Source organism: Lethenteron reissneri, chromosome 10 (genome assembly GCF_015708825.2).
Source record: "Lethenteron reissneri isolate LAM-NWPU_2019-01 chromosome 10, ASM1570882v1, whole genome shotgun sequence".
Taxonomy (NCBI): Eukaryota; Metazoa; Chordata; class Hyperoartia; order Petromyzontiformes; family Petromyzontidae; genus Lethenteron; species Lethenteron reissneri.
Window position 1 is genome coordinate 8,691,587 of NC_083788.1, and position 18,164 is coordinate 8,709,750.

At 40.6% G+C, this 18,164-nt stretch overlaps 1 protein-coding gene across 1 annotated transcript; it reads left to right on the forward strand.

Annotated features, from left to right (window-relative positions):
• Positions 1-1,516: 1,516 nt before the first annotated feature.
• LOC133340952 (cytochrome P450 3A8-like) lies at positions 1,517-17,352 on the forward strand. The gene is given in 15 exon segments (XM_061549496.1): positions 1,517-1,674; positions 4,344-4,444; positions 5,280-5,373; positions 8,056-8,108; positions 8,907-9,006; positions 9,577-9,690; positions 9,804-9,892; positions 11,106-11,254; positions 12,559-12,689; positions 13,188-13,272; positions 14,092-14,252; positions 14,790-14,888; positions 14,890-15,017; positions 16,226-16,388; positions 16,538-17,352. Coding segments are annotated over 14 exon segments (1,533 nt in total). The 5' UTR covers positions 1,517-1,674; positions 4,344-4,364; the 3' UTR covers positions 16,625-17,352.
• The last annotated feature ends 812 nt before the right edge of the window (positions 17,353-18,164 follow it).

Here is an 18,164-nt window from a genome sequence, read left to right on the forward strand (position 1 = left end):
TTTGAGATCTGATCTGAATTTATGGGGTGAAAATAATTAAATTTAGACTTTTTTAGACTTTTGAGTCCAAATAAAAGTGTGTGCATAAGAATTGGGGTTACCCTTTCTGGCAATTAAATAGGTGTTAAGATGTTCAAACACCAAACAGAAACCTTTTGCAAGGAATCATGTCTGCATTAACCACACATACTTGTGGTGAACATGCAAATAAAAACATGCATTGTCTTTGTCCTGTTCGCCTTTTGGCATCCTCTGGTCTAACACTGTTTGAGATTTGGCTCTAAAGAAAGCTGTCCCTGCTGTGGACCAATCAGTTCCAAAGAATGCATATACTACCAGAGCATGTGTTTTGTTTGCATGTTCGCCACAAGTATGTGTGGTTAATGCAGACATGATTCCTTGCCAATCGTTTCTGTTAGGTGTTTTAACGTTTTAGCACCTGTTTTATTGCCAGGAAGGGTAAAACCAATTCTTATATTTTGATACTGGCAAGAAAGTCCCAAAATGTGTGTGCATTAAAAAAAGTGTTTTTTTACTTTTTTTTTATCGTGAAAACTATTTTAACTATTTAACTGCTATTTTGTTTCACCAGGTAAGGCCCACTAGAGCTATATCAGTGGGTTTTTTTCAGAAGCGACCTGACCACAAATGAGAGGCCAACGAAGCGGCTTATCGTTTGGAAATTTATAGCAGCAATACTCGAAGCACATGTTTATAATTGTGGAGGGAAAAACCGGAGGACCCAGAGAAAATCTACACGACCACGGGGAGAACACGCAAACTCCAAATATACATGCGTGAGGGTCAACATCGAACCCACGACCTCCTGTAAAGAAGGCGAGGTAGTTAACATCCCGCGTGCCCACAGGCGTTGAGGGTTATAGCGATGCTGTTCTTAACATCTCGCGGTAGCTCAAAAAAGTGGCTTATCATGTGGAAATGTATAGATGCAAAATAATCTAAAAACGCGTGTTAATCCTGTGGAGGGAAAAACCGGAGGATCCAGATAAAAATCCATGCGACCACGGGGAGAGACATGCAAACTCTAAATATACAGGCTTGAGGGATGGGATCGAACCCATGACCTCCTGCATACGAGGCAGTTAACATCACGTGATTTGTTAAGTGAGGGTTTGCAGGTAGATAGGGGCCACGCCGTGCAGTTGCTTTATAGGTTAGAAAAGCAACCTCGAATTGTTGTAACTTTCTGACCCGGCCCGAACTGGACGTCTGTGGAAAAAGAGCTTCACAGCTCATCGGATTTCTCCAGGATAAATAATTTACAAAAAATCTGATTCTGGATGCGGAAGCTGACCGTTAGTCAGCGCAAGCCGCAGGTTTTCTTCAGTCACCACCAACACCAACCACCCTTTATCTCGAGTCCAGTGGGACTTTCAACCCGTCTTGTACCAACCCGGGTTGTAAAATCAGTTGCCTATATGGGGGACTCGTGGTGCCCTCTGCCCTGATTGCGCAATATTCTATTGCTGTTGCGCAACACGGGGTGGTGGGGTGGGAAGGACGTGACGGTGGTGGTCAGCCATATGGAGTTGCTTTTTTTTTTTAAACCACGCACTCAGCATCCACTTGCGCTGCAGACATTTTAAACGGAGGCCACAATTCGGAGGGGGAGGCTCGAGTCGAGCGTAACACCAAAAGGGTTTCTCATTCGAGGTGAGTTTGCGTTGCGTTACAATATACATAAAAACACGTTTGGATTTATGGTGCGAAGGGAAATATTTCCAGCATCATTACTCCTATTATCCGCGCGCGCCTCTTTATTGGGATTCCTCTCCTACCTTCCCCTTCGAGTCTTGCCAACAACAAGCCACGGCCGCGGGTGACAGGCGATTGAATTTTTAAAAAATAAAATAAATAAATAAAATATGCGCGGCGCTCTGATCAAAGCAAGTTTCGCCTGTGCCTTTGGCCGTTACAGTCGCTTTGAAAACTCGGAAGGGTTAAATTGTGATTTGTTACAACGGATCATCTCGTTATGAGTCAGTTGTCCGTGGCGATTTTACACGAGAGATGAGAAATGCGTTTGGAGCGTGAGAGCAGAAACAGCAGATAAACGCGTCAATATTGCAGAGGGCAAGTAAAGACAATTTCCGCGCACGAGGTGTATGTGAAGAAAACACACCGCAAATTTTAATTAAGCTAAAAATAACCAATTGCCAGTATTAATATATGACGATGAAACGAATCCTTCACCACCCGACTCCCCACCAGACGCGACTACATGTTCATACACCGCACACACACGCATACAGGTGAAGACGCACACACACGCATACAGGTGAAGACACACACACACGCACACAGGTGAAGACGCACACACACGCACACAGGTGAAGACGCACACACGCACACAGGTGAAGACGCACACACACGCACACAGGTGAAGACACACACACACGTACAGGTGAAGACGCACACACACGTACAGGTGAAGACGCACACACACGCACACAGGTGAAGACGCACACACAGGCTCACAGGTGAAGACGCACACACACACACACAGGTGAAGACGCACACACACACACACACAGGTGAAGACGCACACACACGCTCACAGGTGAAGACGCACACACGCGCACACAGGTGAAGACGCACACACACGCACACAGGTGAAGACGCACACACGCGCACACAGGTGAAGACGCACACACACACACAGGTGAAGACGCACACACACGCACACAGGTGAAGACGCACACACGCGCACACAGGTGAAGACACACACACACGCACACAGGTGAAGACACACACACACGTACAGGTGAAGACGCACACACACGCACACAGGTGAAGACGCACAGAGACAGACAGACGCGTAGATGAAGAACGATCAGAAACATCCCCAGGGTAACATCATCGCAGCGTATTTGTAATGCCCAGCAAAGTTCAGGCGTGCCTATTGAAACCTACAGCGCGCGTAAGGGGCCGTCCATAAATGACGTCACGCACCTGGGGGGGGTGGGGTCAGACATTGTGACGATGTGTGACGAGGGGGGGGGGTTTGAGAAATGTGACGTCACATCAAAATGCGCAACTTTAAATAAATGCAGGTAGTCCCCGAGTTACGATGCTCCGACTTACGATATTTCGATCTTACGATGGCGATAGCGATACGACAAAATTGCCATCAACAACCTAACATCGTGCAAGTGTGCAGACGACGGACAGCATCTTGGTGAGTACAGGACAATATGATACGTTACGATACGTTCAATGCATGTATGATACGTAGCTTTAGCGGTTTCCACGATACGATACGTTCAATGCATGTTAAAAGTTTTTTTTTTTTATAGCAGATAGGATTGTTTCCTGAAAAAAACTTTCGATTAAATTGCATTTCATATAGGTAGGCTAAGGATTTACCTTGTTTTTTTTTACTTGAAAATTTACTGTGCAATACAGTATTATAATTAGTTAATACATACGGTATATAGTTTATACAGTACGCTACTGTAAATTGCTCTGTTTTGCTAAACTATCACCATTCTTTAAGACTCCTGGGCAGGCTAGGCCATCTTCGACTTACGATATTTTCGACTTACGATGGGGTCGTCGTAACGCATCTACATCGTAAGTAGATGAATACTGTATAGACAACATGTTTTACTTAATTAAATAGGCTTTTTAATAAATGTTTTCTCCTACAACATTAGAGTGCATCGGCACATTAAATACGCACTACATTGGCAATAGTTTAAAGCGATTTGAAGCATGTTTTATTTGGGGGGGGGGGGGGGGCAGAGCTTTGTGACGTCACATTTGAGGGGGTGTCGATGGGGGGGGGGGGGGTCAAAATGGCATCCAGCATCATCGGGCAATTCGCCAGAATGGTGAGGCTCTGCTCTTGCTCCCAGCGAAACGTCGTACTCAAAATTTGTAAAAGTTGTGGTTTCACTCTTCAACACACCGGTGGGCTAAAGTAGTGAACTATTTGTCTTTTGTCAACGTGACACTCTTTTGCTGATTGGCCGTGTCGGGTGGTGGACGGTTACAACACATTTATAAATAACGCGATCTAACCCAAAAACGTTGATTATGAATAATATTGGTCGCGAAATCCTCCTACGTGTTAAACTGAGCATTTTTGTGGCCCGTATTGAAACCGCTGTACGCCGTATGGACCTGAAAACTCAGTTTCCCTGCACAAGAATACGGGGTGTAAACCGCGTGGTTTGACACGGTATATGCACGCACGGACACGGAGACACAAACACATCAGAGACGCACACGCAGACACGCAGAGACACAGAGATACACTGAGAAGGAGAGGCAGTGACCTGGAGGCACCTATGCACGCTGCGTTTGTCTGTTTGTTTCAGGTTTCTTTCTCGATCTGAACAATGGCTTACCTGTCCTGCCTGTGGGACGTGTCTCCCATCACCCTGGTCCTGATGGTGGCTGCGTTCACTTTGTCTGCGATGTAAGTGCTCGGCCTCAGCTCCACTTCCTTCACCTTACCTTAAACCAGTTTATGTAGTGCACGTCTTTGAAGTCTTTATTGCTGCAATGAATTTTCCTGCACAGCAATGTAAACGCTACCAGCCCGCCCTCGGCTAGTGTCAAATGGTCCGTCAAACCACAAGCCTGCTGAAAGAGCGTACACTTTGTAAGTTGATTAAAAAAAAACATTTGTAAAAAACTCACGCTATCTTGAACGTTAATTCTACAATTTCACGTTGTGTTGGAGATTGTGTAATGCACGCTTTTTTGATAGCACATTTGAGTTAAACGCTATAAATATATACTTTAAGGGCCAAGAGTTGTATTTAACCAATGTATCTCCGATTAGCATGGTTGGCTACGTACGGCGCGAAAGAAGTTCCAAGGCAACTCGATTTAATATTTAAGCACTATAAGGAACTGATATGCATTTTTAGATTTTCCACAATACACTGCTAAATATTCTAGATTTGAAGTTTTCGTGACTGCAAGGATCTATACTCTTTAGTTCTTTCGGTAAAGTCATGTAAGTGAAAAATAAAATTAATAAATATATAAAAAATAAAATTACAAAAATATATAAAAAATAAAAATAAAAAATTACGGCGTTTCGATTGCAACACAAGCAATCATCATCAGGTGTGACAACCACAGCAATAATTTATTTTATTTTTTCACCTACGTGATTTTACCAAAAGAACCAAAGAGTATACTGCTGAATAGCCACATAACCTTAACTTGACTGGAACTCTTGGTTCAATAATGCACACTCCTGTATTCCATAATTAAAACTCCTAAATAAATGTATCTTTCAGTTACCTGCTATGGCCGTACAGAATCTTCAAAATGATGGGCGTTCCTGGGCCAACACCTCTGCCGTTATTCGGAACCTTCCTCCACTACGGCAAGGTAGGTTTTCCCTTGTATGCGAAGGAATTAGATTTAGTTAAGACGACGCGAGAGCCAACGGAGACTCTTTTTAAATCCTTTATATTAAGTTCGCTTGCTTGCTTGCGTGCGTGCTTGCGTGCTTGCTTGCTTGCTTACGACCGTGCAAATCTTTCGGTCGTTTTTTAACCCACTTCCCGTGATCCAATCGAGCTGACATTTTGCACACAAACTCGTTGTGCGAGACAATTAATGTTCGTGAAATTTTTTTTTCCAAAATTTTACACTGTTTAGGGAAAAAAATTAAATATTTAATTACCAATTGCTTAATGGTGGCAGACAATCATCTGACCCATAGGTGGCAGTCATCTCAAGCCAGAGGACGAGAGGACTCTAGCTGCCACGCATATAAAGGATTTATAGTGAAAAACTTTGTTTTTACGGGTTAATTTTTATTACACGCTTTTATTTAACTCACTCTGTCTGTCGTTGTTGTTGTCGTTGTTGTATCCTCAAATCTTGCAACTCAATTTTAACCCACTTCCCAATGTGGTATCGACTGCAAACTTGGTATACTTATGTCATACTGATGACAATACTATATTCTATTATAAAATATATATTTTAAAATATTATTTTTTATATGTTATGTTTCGGCTTGGGTCTAATTGTCCACGGTCAACTGATGTTGGCTGTAATTGGCCAAGGTCCTTTACGTTATGGCAAGCTTTGGGCCACTTCCTGGGGTCGTGGAGTTCTTCCATTACTAGTAAATTTAATAAAAGCATGCTTAAAAAAGTTTTAAAAAAAATATTACTTTGACAAGGGAGACCAGGGAAAATTCAACAGTCAATTTTATATAATTCTGATTCATAACGTGCTCAGAGACCACGCATAAAGATGCTGTACAACTTAAAACCAGCAAAAAATACTACCGAGTATAAAAATAAGGAATACATGTAAGGACCTAAAATAATAGGCTATAATTGAAACTTCAATCGAACACAAATAAAGGTATACACTAAAGTGAGGTACAGCTAAAAAAATACATTCATATTTACAATTAATAGACTTAACTGATTATCCGAATTGTTAAGTAGATGCAGTATTGTTCCATGTCAATTCGACGAGGCTGCTCACAGCAATCAATTCCTGTAGGCCTAAGTTTTTCCTTTGAAACAACTTCATTTTGCTGTCAGTCTATCTGAAGGATTGTTTCACGAATAGCAATGTCAAAAGTTCTTCAGATATATGGATAGAATGGGACTGGCTTCACCGTTTGTTTCTACTCGTGACAAGGCTGATGCCGATATTTGATATTCACACTTTTTCATCATCGGTCATGTGGAAAGAAGGCCTCCACAAGCTCTGGTCATCTCTCACAATCCTACAGTGGCGTTCTTTGGTCTAGTATGAGAGCATATGTATTTGCATGTTTTACCACAGATATGTGTGGTTAATGCTGACTTGATGCCTTTTAATAGGTGTCGATTTGGTATTTTAACACCACTATTATTTCCAGAAAGGGTAAAGCCGTTTTTTAGTCATCTTAATTCTAGCAAAAAAAAGTCCCGCCTGCAACTCCCCAGTTGAAATCCCCTCCGTTGCATTTCCTTAATCTAGATTTGCAGTTTTCGTGACTGCAGGGATCCATACTCTTTGGTTCTTTCGGTAAAGTCACGTAGGTATGAAATAAAATGAATTAAATCACGACGTTTCTGGCGTAACACAAGCGTCCGTCATCAGGTGGGACAACCACAGCAATTGTTTCTTGCTACGCCCGAAACGTCGTGATTTAATATATTTTATACCTACGTGACTTTACCGAAAGAACCAAAGAGTTTGCATTTCTTCACCTGGATGCCACTCATTATTCTTGGGCATCGTTCATTCTCCCACGACGACATGTTCTGTCCAAGCCCATTTACCATTCTTAACGTTTCGAATGATGTCTTTATCCTGAATATGTTCCTTAATCCGTGTGCGTCTCTTTTAGTCTACCAATGTCAATTCAAGCATGCGTCTCTCCATGCTTATTTGTGCCCTATTCATCTTTTGTTTAGTTGCCTGTATGTCCATGCTTCTGAACCATGTCATTATAGGTAGTACGCACTGGGAAAAGCTTTCTTATTTAGGCAAATTGGTATGTTGATTTAGAGATTTTTTTCCACCCTAGGCACGCTAAACCCACTCCCGGTCACCTCTTTAGTTTATAACAGTAATTTTGGTTCACTTTATTTAGCTGACCTATGTGTACATATTCTGCTGTCTTTTCCTGTTATCTCCCTCCAACAGATATCTCCCGTCTGTTTAACAAACTTGTACGCGACTATTGTTTTGCGCACTGTACCGATCCTGAGACCGACTTTGCAGGTCACACTGAGATTACCCAATGAAAGCAGAGTACACAAATTATATTTTACAAGGAGAATCTGACAAGATGACACACTTTCAACGAAGTTATAATCAAAGAGACGGAAGGAATTTCATGAAAACTAGTTTGAAAAAAATAAAATAAAAGCAGAAATATTGATGGAGAACAAAAGAAAGATTTCAGATTTGCCAAGTCACATTGATAATGATGTTATGATAAAATGAATGAGCCTGGATGTCTGCTCATATATGCACTTGCGTGTTGTGCATAGGCCAGCTGTAAAACTTGTTAAAATGAATTCATAATTCTGTCGCTTCTATCTGACACAGGGCTTCCGAGCATTTGATGAAGAAAGTTTTCAAAGATACGGGAGAGTCTGGGGGTGAGTTCGTCTTGCTCGTCATCCCATTGTGTTGCTTGTTCAATTTCTACCAATTCTTGATTTCATTTCCACCAATTGCTTTTTGTTTGCTTTTCCATTAACCTATATGGTTCATTACATCAATAAAACCGGGGTTAATCAACCATTACAACACCTGCTTTGCAGATAAAAAAGGAGTTTTTGTAACAGTTAAAAAGCACCATTACATCCACAACTGAGTGGCTACTTTTTTATGCGTTATGGTGTAGAGCAGTGGTGAGCAATTTGTGGCACGTGGTTCGCAAGGTGTATCGTGGTGGTGTCGCAGAACAAAAGAGTGACATTATGAACGTATTTTTACTTATCAATCATGAAATAATGACCCTTACATGTCTTTGTTCTAAGGATAAAAAACAGACAAAAGATAAGGGATTTAACACGAATATATCATTGTAATATAATTTGCATAAATATAAATCATATAATCTTACACACCACCCAATTTTATGAGTGTATTGAAGCCTTAAGTGATTTTATCAAACCCCTAATATATTGTGTGAAGCAGTTTTTAAATCAGTAAAGATGACAAAAGTGCACAAAAATAGGCAGATTCTGTACTCATTATGCTACAGTCCTTTTTAAGGATTTTTCCATGCCTGGTTTTGAATCCGATCTTAATTGTCTGTATCAAAATCACTGTAAATAAATAAAACATAAAATGGGCATCTGAACCTGCATTGATCTCAGATTCAGCATAGCGTCTATGTACAACATGCCAACAATTGAAATAATGGAATACCCTTCTCTACATATCTACAGGATTTACGATGGCCGGTTGCCCGTGCTCATGGTGGCTGACACAAGCATGCTCAAACAAATCCTCGTGAAGGATTGCCTGGAGTTCTTCACCAACCACCGGGTAAAGCGGTGCAAACAGGAGTACAAATTAGCGATGCTGACGTGAGGTTCACGTCACGTACATATACTGGTAGGAACCTCCTGGTTACAGCAGCCCACATGGGATTATTGTGTCCGTCCGTCCGTCCGTCGTGAATCCAAAAGTGGGAGGGGTGGGGCTGGGTGGGGAGGGTGGGGAGGGGCTGGGTGGGGAGGGTGGGGAGGGGCTGGGTGGGGAGGGTGGAGAGGGGCTGGGTGGGGAGGGTGGGGAGGGGCTGGGTGGGGAGGGTGGGGAGGGGCTGGGTGGGGCTGGGTGGGGAGGGGAGGGAGGGGGAGTTTACTATATGTGTAATGGTCTTGTTAATGTTATTAGCCATCATATTCACTTAAGTTAAATTATGTATGTAATTACAAATTACAAAAACTAATTTTTAGGAGAAACAGTACACGTGTCGAACAATGATATCTTCAAATTCCTGCCTCTTATCATACACGTCATTGTTTTTGCAAACAGTATTGTGATTTATTGTGTTTGAATATGTTTTATTTTATAAGTGCTTTGGTGCTGCCTTGTTCTTTCATTTTTACATAGAAAATCGGGCTGAATGAACTCTTCGGTGAAGGTTTGTCCACAGTTGACGATGAGCAGTGGAAGCGCATCCGTAGCATACTCTCGCCAACCTTCAGTAGTGGCAAAATCAAACAGGTAAAAAAAACACGAGCAAAACACTTCAAATTGTGTTTTTGTTAAGTTGTATTGGTAGATCCAAAATATGTTTTATATCAAATAAAAGACAAATCGCCCCCCTCCATTTCTAGATGTGCCCACTGATTTTACGCTGCGCTGATGTGCTGGTGAAGAACCTCCATGAAAAATGCCAGTCTGGGAAGTCAGTGGATCTAAAAGAGTAAGTGCATGAAGCATTTGGGGGAAAAAAACACTTAAAAACTGCCAGTGATTGACACAAAAAACTCATCAGAGGGAACGGTGAGTGGAGGCTGGAAACAAGGACGTGTAAGACACGCAAGTTGATCTTTAAACATCAAAAGGTGTGATCGTAGCAATTAGCTCTCTCCTGTTATCAGGTCTTGCAGGTCATGTGAAATCACCAAACTGCACGCATAATGCAATATGCTGTACATTACAGTGTTACGCATGTGTGCATATGGATAAAGTACAATTGTAATTTCCAATTCACTTAAATAGAGAAGCAAGCAATATTGATCTGAAATAGATCTGTCACTGCCCATAAAAAATATATTCTTTACACAGGCCATTGGCCGCACAGCCTTCTGGGAATGCATACTTTTAGCAGCATTAATTTAGTACAAGCAACTATCGACCGGATTCAACATACATTATCTCATAATTGAAGCATCATCAAAATAATAGTTGAATTATGCTATTACATAATTTTGCGTTGAATTACGACCCGTATTCTCAAGTAGTGTTCATTGCAAGGCCCGCGGGCCACTGCGGCCCCTGGTGGCCTTTAGTGCGGCCCCTGACAATACACAAATGTGAACACACCCCATCATGCTGGCAAATTCCAATGGTATCAAATGTGTGGCGGTCCCTCACGCTGATGATGTCTTATCGGCGAAAGTGGCCTCCCCCCTCTGAAAATTGCGAAGAACACTGTTATAAAGAGAGGGTCACTGCCTATATAACATCTTGTAAAATTTAATAATGTAAGATCAATTCACATGCCAAGTTTTGTAGATCACTGCATTGAGGGGCAATTTACCCTAACATCGTGGTATTGATTCTAGATTTGAAGTTTTCGTGACTGCAAAGATCTATACTCTTTGGTTCTTTCGGTAAAGTCACGTAGGTGAAAATAAAAATAATAAAAATAAATAACATAACTAAATTAAATCACGACGTTTCAGAAGCAACACAAGCATCCGTCATCAGGTAGGACAGCCACAGCAAGAAATAATTTGCTGTGGCTGTCCTACCTGATGACGGTGGCTTGTGTTGCTTCCGAAACGTCGTGATTTGATTTAGTTACTTTCATTTTTATTTTATTTTTATTATTATTTTTATTTTCACCTACGTGATTTTACCGAAATAACCAAAGAGTATCGTGGCATTGATTTCAATTGTGCCTCTTCTAGGACATTTGGGGCGTACAGCATGGACGTGATTGCAAGCTCGGCGTTCAGTACGGATGTGGATTCTCAGAACAACCCCAACGATCCATTCGTCGTTAACGGGAGAAACATTTTCAAGATCAGCTTGTTAAACCCTTTACCTATTATAATTAGTAAGTGCTATAACTTTCCAGTTACAATTTCACGCATATGGTGTTATCTTCACTTAAAATTTATGAATTGAACTTACATGTGAAGACCAGATGGCCAAAATGAAATTATATTTAAAAAAAACATGTCATTGTATGCATATAACAAGTTTCACATGTTACTTATACAGTTAATCAAACGTATGTTGACAACAAAGTCATTGCCTGTTAATGATCAAGCAGTCGTGGCATTAGGGTTACACGAAATAGGCGATTGCCTGGGTTGAAATATATTTACATTTGTTGCACACACTGTATGTAGCCAACTATACTTTTGGAGGTGCAGAGGAAGGACACAAAGAATCAAACATAAAACGCAGTTCATATTCTTAGGTTTTTTCGGTAAAGTCACGTAGGTAAACAATTAAAATTAATAAAAGTAAAATAAAATAAAAATCACGACGTTTCGGAGGCAACACAAGCTTCCGTCTTCAGGTGGAACCGTCACAGCCCGACAGCTGTATCAAGTAAATGAGAGATTACAGGAGATACCACTGTTGCCTCCGAAACGTCGTGATTTTTATTTTATTCTACTTTTATTAATTTAAATTTTTTACCTACGTGACTTTACCGAAAAAAACCTAAGAATATGAATCCTTGCAGTCACGAAAGCTTCAAATCTAGAAATAAAAAGCAGTTCTAATGGAATGAGTTTTTAATCTAGATTTACAAGTGCATCGATCCAATAGCTTCCTAATATCGGAAGAGCGTTCCAGACGGCCGCAGAAGCACATCTGAAAGCGCCACGATGCGGCGACCGTCTTTGTTCGATGGTTAGCCGCTGCGAGGCTGACCAAAGTTTGTGTGATGATTTATGCTCCTTGACTCGATCAGCAAGGTATTGTGGTTCATTTGTGGCAAGTACTTTGTGTGTAATTAGTGCGGCCTTATAATGTATCCTTTCGGCAACTGGAAGCCAATTGAACTCAGTGAGCACCGGACAGAAATGGACGGATCTTGCAGTACCCGTCACGACACGTGCTAGAGAATGTTGTACACGCTGCAGCCTGGAAACATTTTTGCAAGACTTGCCGTAGAGTAGCGTGTTGCAATAATCGAGCCTTGTCGATACTGCTAACTTAATAATACCACAATGATCTGTGTATCACTGCCTGCATTGCCTTAGTTGTGTTTTTGGGGTGGGGGGCTGAGCACAGGTGGTGTTGAAGTATAGTTAAACGCCCCCCCTCCTCCTTTTGTTTCGCAGTGAAATGGCAGAGGCTTATACATTAATAGCATATTTAATATGCAACGATTTTCTCTTTCAGCACTCTTCCCAGTTTTTGTCCCACTTTTTGAATATATGGGATTATCTTTGTTTCCAAAAAAAGTCTGCATTTTTTTCAAGAACATCGTTCAGCAGATGAAAAAACAACGTCAAAGGGGACATCATGACATGGTGAGTCCAATTCAAAATTGCTATTTCAATGAACTATTCAATGTTAAAATTTTATTTAAAGCTTTCGTGACTGCAGGGATTCATATTCTTGGCTCTTTCGGTAAAGTCACGTAGAAGGGAAACAATAAAATAATAAATAATATATAACAATAAAATTCTCACGACGTTTCGACTGCAACACAAGCAATCATCATCAGGTGTGAAAAACACGGCAAGAAATTTTGAAAAAAGTAAAAATGTAAAAATTTGTTTTATTTATTATTTTTATTATTTTATTGTTTCACTTCTACGTGACTTTACCGAAAGAACCAAGAATATTCAATGTTAGTTAACGTTTAGATTCCAATAAGAGTTCATGTCACTGACAATATATATATTTTAGTGCAGTGCCATGTAATACAGTCATGTATCGCAGAGACTGAAGCCACTGCTGTTGTGTTTAATGTCGAGAGAATGTAAAATCTAACATTTAATCAAATTGTGACTTCTTTTTTGAAGGGACGAGTCGACTTTCTCCAATTGATGGTAGATGCTCAACTTTCTGAAACCGTGCAAAATGGAGATAATCCTCATTCAGAAAAGTGTAGGTATTTTTTATGGCACATTTGATGGAATAATCAAATTTACACCTTGATCTGAAATTTACACACATGCCGTCTGTACGGTGAGCTATGAAGCTGTGTCTCATAGGTGTCCAGTGCAATATATTGTGTGCAGTGCAATGCATTTAGCTGATGATAAGTAAATGATCAAATCATTGATAATTATATATTTAAGATATCACTATATTCTCAAAATCAAACACTGACATGCATTCTAGATTTGAAGCTTTCGTGACTGCAAAGATTCATACTCTTTGGTTTTTTCGGTAAAGTCACGTGACTTTACCGAAAAAACCAGAGTACTATCATGCATGTTTGTGATAAAATATTTAAAAAGCTGTCCCGAAGGAGTATTTTGAGAAAGCAGATTTTTTTTAAAACAATTAACTCCACTGAAGTTGTCATAACTTGAGGTCACCAAAGCAAACCTAATTGCCAGTATAGTACATAACTATATTTACACATTACTGTTTGCAGTGGTATGGCTAAATCACCCAGAATGCACCCAACCTTATCAGGTGTAAAAAGAAAGACCAATAAGACTTGAGCCGGTTTCATCCCTAGATGGGTGGCCACCACACACAAACAGGGCATCGTAGAGCTTGTGGAGCCCGCATCAAGTAGCTGGAAAGCAAGAAAATATCTGAAATTATTCAAGTTCAGTGCTCACCACCACCAAAATGCGTGCGCACATTACTAGGACAGCAGGAATAGAACACATTGCATGATATAAGAATCGATGTATATTACATTTCAAGGTATATTCGAAACTAATATTCCCACTCCATTTTATTTCACAGATCTGACTGACAGTGAACTGGAGGCACAGGCGATCTTGTTCCTACTGGCTGGTTTTGAGACCACAAGCACAGCCATCAGCTTTATGGCCTATTCTCTTGCTTGCAACCCTGATGTCCAGACTAAAGTTCAGCAAGAGATTGATGAATTTCTTCCGGATGACGTAAGACTTCCAATTTTAACTTAAACGTAAATTTCATAGTAACGGTGTGACACACACTAATTACACGCAAAGTGCTTGCCACAAATGAACCACAACACCTTGTCGATCTCGTCAAGGGGCATAAACCATCACGCAAACTCCAGTTCGCCTCGCAGTGGCTAATCATCGAACACAGACGGTCACTGCATGGTGCACTTTCATATGTGCTTCTGTGGCCGGCTGGAACGCTCTTCCGATATTCGGAAGCCACTGGAGTTAGGTATTTTTTTTATCTAAATTGAAATCAATTTTTTTTAGTTTAGTTTGTTGTCGTTCCCCCGCACCTTCGATTAGCACGGTTGGCTACGTACGGTGTGAAAGAAGTTCAACATACAAACAAAGTGCAATAAGATATGTTTTAACCAAATGAGCTTGTATTTCAAAGTCTGATAAGTACAATGTATACTACAGAATAGTCTAGAATGTCCTTAGAATAAAACGTGTACTTAATTTTTGTCCCTTTGTTTATATATATATTTCCATTCCACTCGCATGCAGAAAATTCCAAGTTACGAGATTCTGAATAAAATGGAGTATCTGGACATGGTCGTGAGCGAGACTCTGCGGATGTACCCACCGGCCGCGCGTTTAGACCGCTGTGTGTAAAAGGACGACTACGGTGGACAACCTGGTCATCCCCAAGGACGTGGTGATCACTGTCTCCACGTGGGTGCTCCACTATGACCCACAGCACTGGGAGGAGCCCAACGAGTTCAGGCCAGAACGGTGAGTGAATCACGTTGCCAAAATTGGGTGCGTTTGGAAACTCGCGTATCATATTTCAAAAACAAAGATCCATATTGGAGCCTGACAATACTCGGAATCAATTATATTGGGCCATGGCATGGGCACTAGAATCAAAAAGAGTTGCTTGTTCAAGTCATGTACAGATAATTGTATGTTGTAATTGTTTCATGGACTCTATACAGGATGACATCATGTTTGCCTTGTAATTTTCCCAATCTTGTGCTTAATAGACCTTCCAACTCAGGTGGAACGCGTGAATGAATGAGAGTCGTCCAGATGATCTGCCTGTCCATTGGATAGGGTCACAATAATAACTTTAAAGATGATCCAATAAAAATGTAATAGTGCTAAGCTGTGTTTCAATTTGGGACTTAACGTAGATAAAACTGGAACAAAAAATGGCCAAGACTCGTCAATAAAATCCAGCATATAATAGCAAAGCGTATGATGTCATCTCTTTTTCTGAATGTGATGATATCATATGCCATCACATTGGCATGACATGATATGGTGTAATTTTCTGACGTCATGTGTAGCGTGATGTCATCTCATTAACCAGCTCAAAAGCTAACACCATCAGCCATGAGCAATCCACTGCTGGATGAAGGCCCCAAGTTGCCGCAAGTTCGCACACACAATGTAACAATCCACCATGCACCTTCACATGAGCCGACTCCATCGCTTCATCTCTGCAGCGGATCTCAACCAAACCTGCAGTATTAATTTTAGTTAGATTTTATTTTAGTCAGTCTTAGTAAAGTTGACCACAGCCTGTGGAATTTTAGTCAAATCTTAGGCTGTGGATTTCATTCATTCTCTTCGACTGCTTGACTACGTTTTGATTTAAAGCTTTCGTGACTGCAGGGATTCATATTCTTGGTTCATTCGGCAAAGTCACGTAGAAGGGAAATAATAAAATAATCTAAATATAAAACAATACAAATTCTCACGACGTTTCGACTGCAACACAAGCAATCATCACCAGGTGTAAAATCCACAGCAAGATATTTTTTTTATTGTTTTATATTTTTATTATTTTATTATTTCCCTTCTACGTGACTTTACCGAAAGAACCAAGAATATGCTTGACTACGGTAAAAAATGTCGTCCCCAGGGTTATTAAGTGTTGGTTTGTCTAAATCCCGCCGTTCATGGATTCCGTGTGCGCACCACTGTGAATTGTGCAGGTTCACCAAGGAGGCCAAGGAGGCGCGTGACCCCTACTGCTACCTGCCCTTCGGTCAAGGCCCCAGGAACTGCATCGGCATGCGCTTTGCCCTGATGTCCCTGAAGATGGCTGTCTGTCGCATCCTGCAGCGCTACTCCTTCCAGACGTGCAGCGAGACCACGGTACACGATCACACCTCCCTACTCCTCCGCTCTTTACTGTTTACATAGAAAGGACTTTGTGGTGTTAATATGGATTCTGGTATTGCTCCAGGAGACAACTATTATATGGCAATGTTTAAAAACTATATCCTTGCTTTTGTTTCTTTCAGATTCCGCCAAAGCTCGTCAAGGGTAGCCTATTACAAACGGAAATGCCACTTTTGCTGAAAGTTTCAGAGAGAAAGAAGGCTGATTAGAAACCAATCAAGGTCACAAAGCTCCACAGGAACAAAACAAGATTGAGAGAGGATTTGAGACGCATTAACACTGTAGGACCAATTAGGATCACGACTTTTTAAAAGATGTTACTTTTAATTACTTGTGGATCTTAAAATAATTACTTGACAAATGGTGTTTCATTTTTTAAATTATTTTTATATACTGTAATGTTTCCAGTCGAAATACAGTACTGTACTTGTTGGCTTTATACAAATAGTACACGTGATTTAACAAAGATGTGAATTTTTAAAAAAATTATTACACTAATGCTGGTGAGTATTGTGTAGTACTCATATTCACTGGGGGTTTTGAGCAAGTGGGTGAAGTTCCACATTGTTATGGTGAAGATCGGTGCCTCTTTAATACAACAATTCCAGATGCCTGTGTAAAAAGAGGGCTACAGTTTTGCCCAATCCTGGCCAGCTGGCTCAAAATCTTAAAAATAAACGAAACTGTTGATGTTCAGCTCAACAGGCAGTGCTTAATTTTACAGATCTCACGGGGTTTACGGACTGGGTTTATCATAATGGGAATTTAAACGTATGGCCTTATGATTCAGAGTTCACTAAACTGTCCAGGAAGCAGTCCAGCTACAATATAATTTGATATATTTTGCATAAGTAAAGATTTACGGCAATTAATTTTCCCTCGATTTATAAAAATGCGTGTTGTAGTTCAATAAATGAGCAAAAACAATAACGTGAAATTTTTACGACTTATTTTTTTACTGTCACTCGGGCTATGGTGGCGGTACGTGGATCTTGATTTCTGGTGGAGGTGAGACCAGAAAAAGGATGGAAAGCCACATTCAAACTGTGTACTGTTCCAGCGAGCACGACTGAATGAACACCTCACCTTTGCTGAAAAACATACTGTAGATTTATTATTGAAATCTAAATAAACGTGCCTTTTGGGTTCACATGGTGTGCCTCCTATCGGAACACATTTGTTCACACAGCGTATTTCTCAGTATCATTGGACAGCAAGGATTAAAAAGACATAAAACTAGTCTTTAAATTATAAGGTTCTAGGAATTTAAAACATTTGAAATTTCCTTTGATCCGGAACCTAATTGATTATCCTTTAACCCTGTTGAAATTATAATTAAGCCCAGGAATACATCACTAAATGCAATGTACCAGCAACATTTTATAACACTGTACTGTAATACAGTACTCTTAATACAATAGATTGGAATTAGAAACACATTTTTTAATATGGAAGGGTGTGTTACGTAACACCTACTCATAGGTAACTATTGATATGCCCACGTAAAGCGGGTTATCACACTAAACGTTTTAATATAATTATCAGACACCACGGTATCAATAAGTGTCCGTCTCCAACTTTTATTATCCACTCCATTATATGTTTCCTTTGAAGGCAGTGAGTGGTAGGTATGAACAGATGTGTTGCGTTCTTTCGTTTCAATAAAGGTGTGTCGCCCTGGGGCATTTTGCAAGCAGCTTCTCGACCGGAGAAACTGGATTTTTGAAAATGAAATAGGCGGTGGCAGGA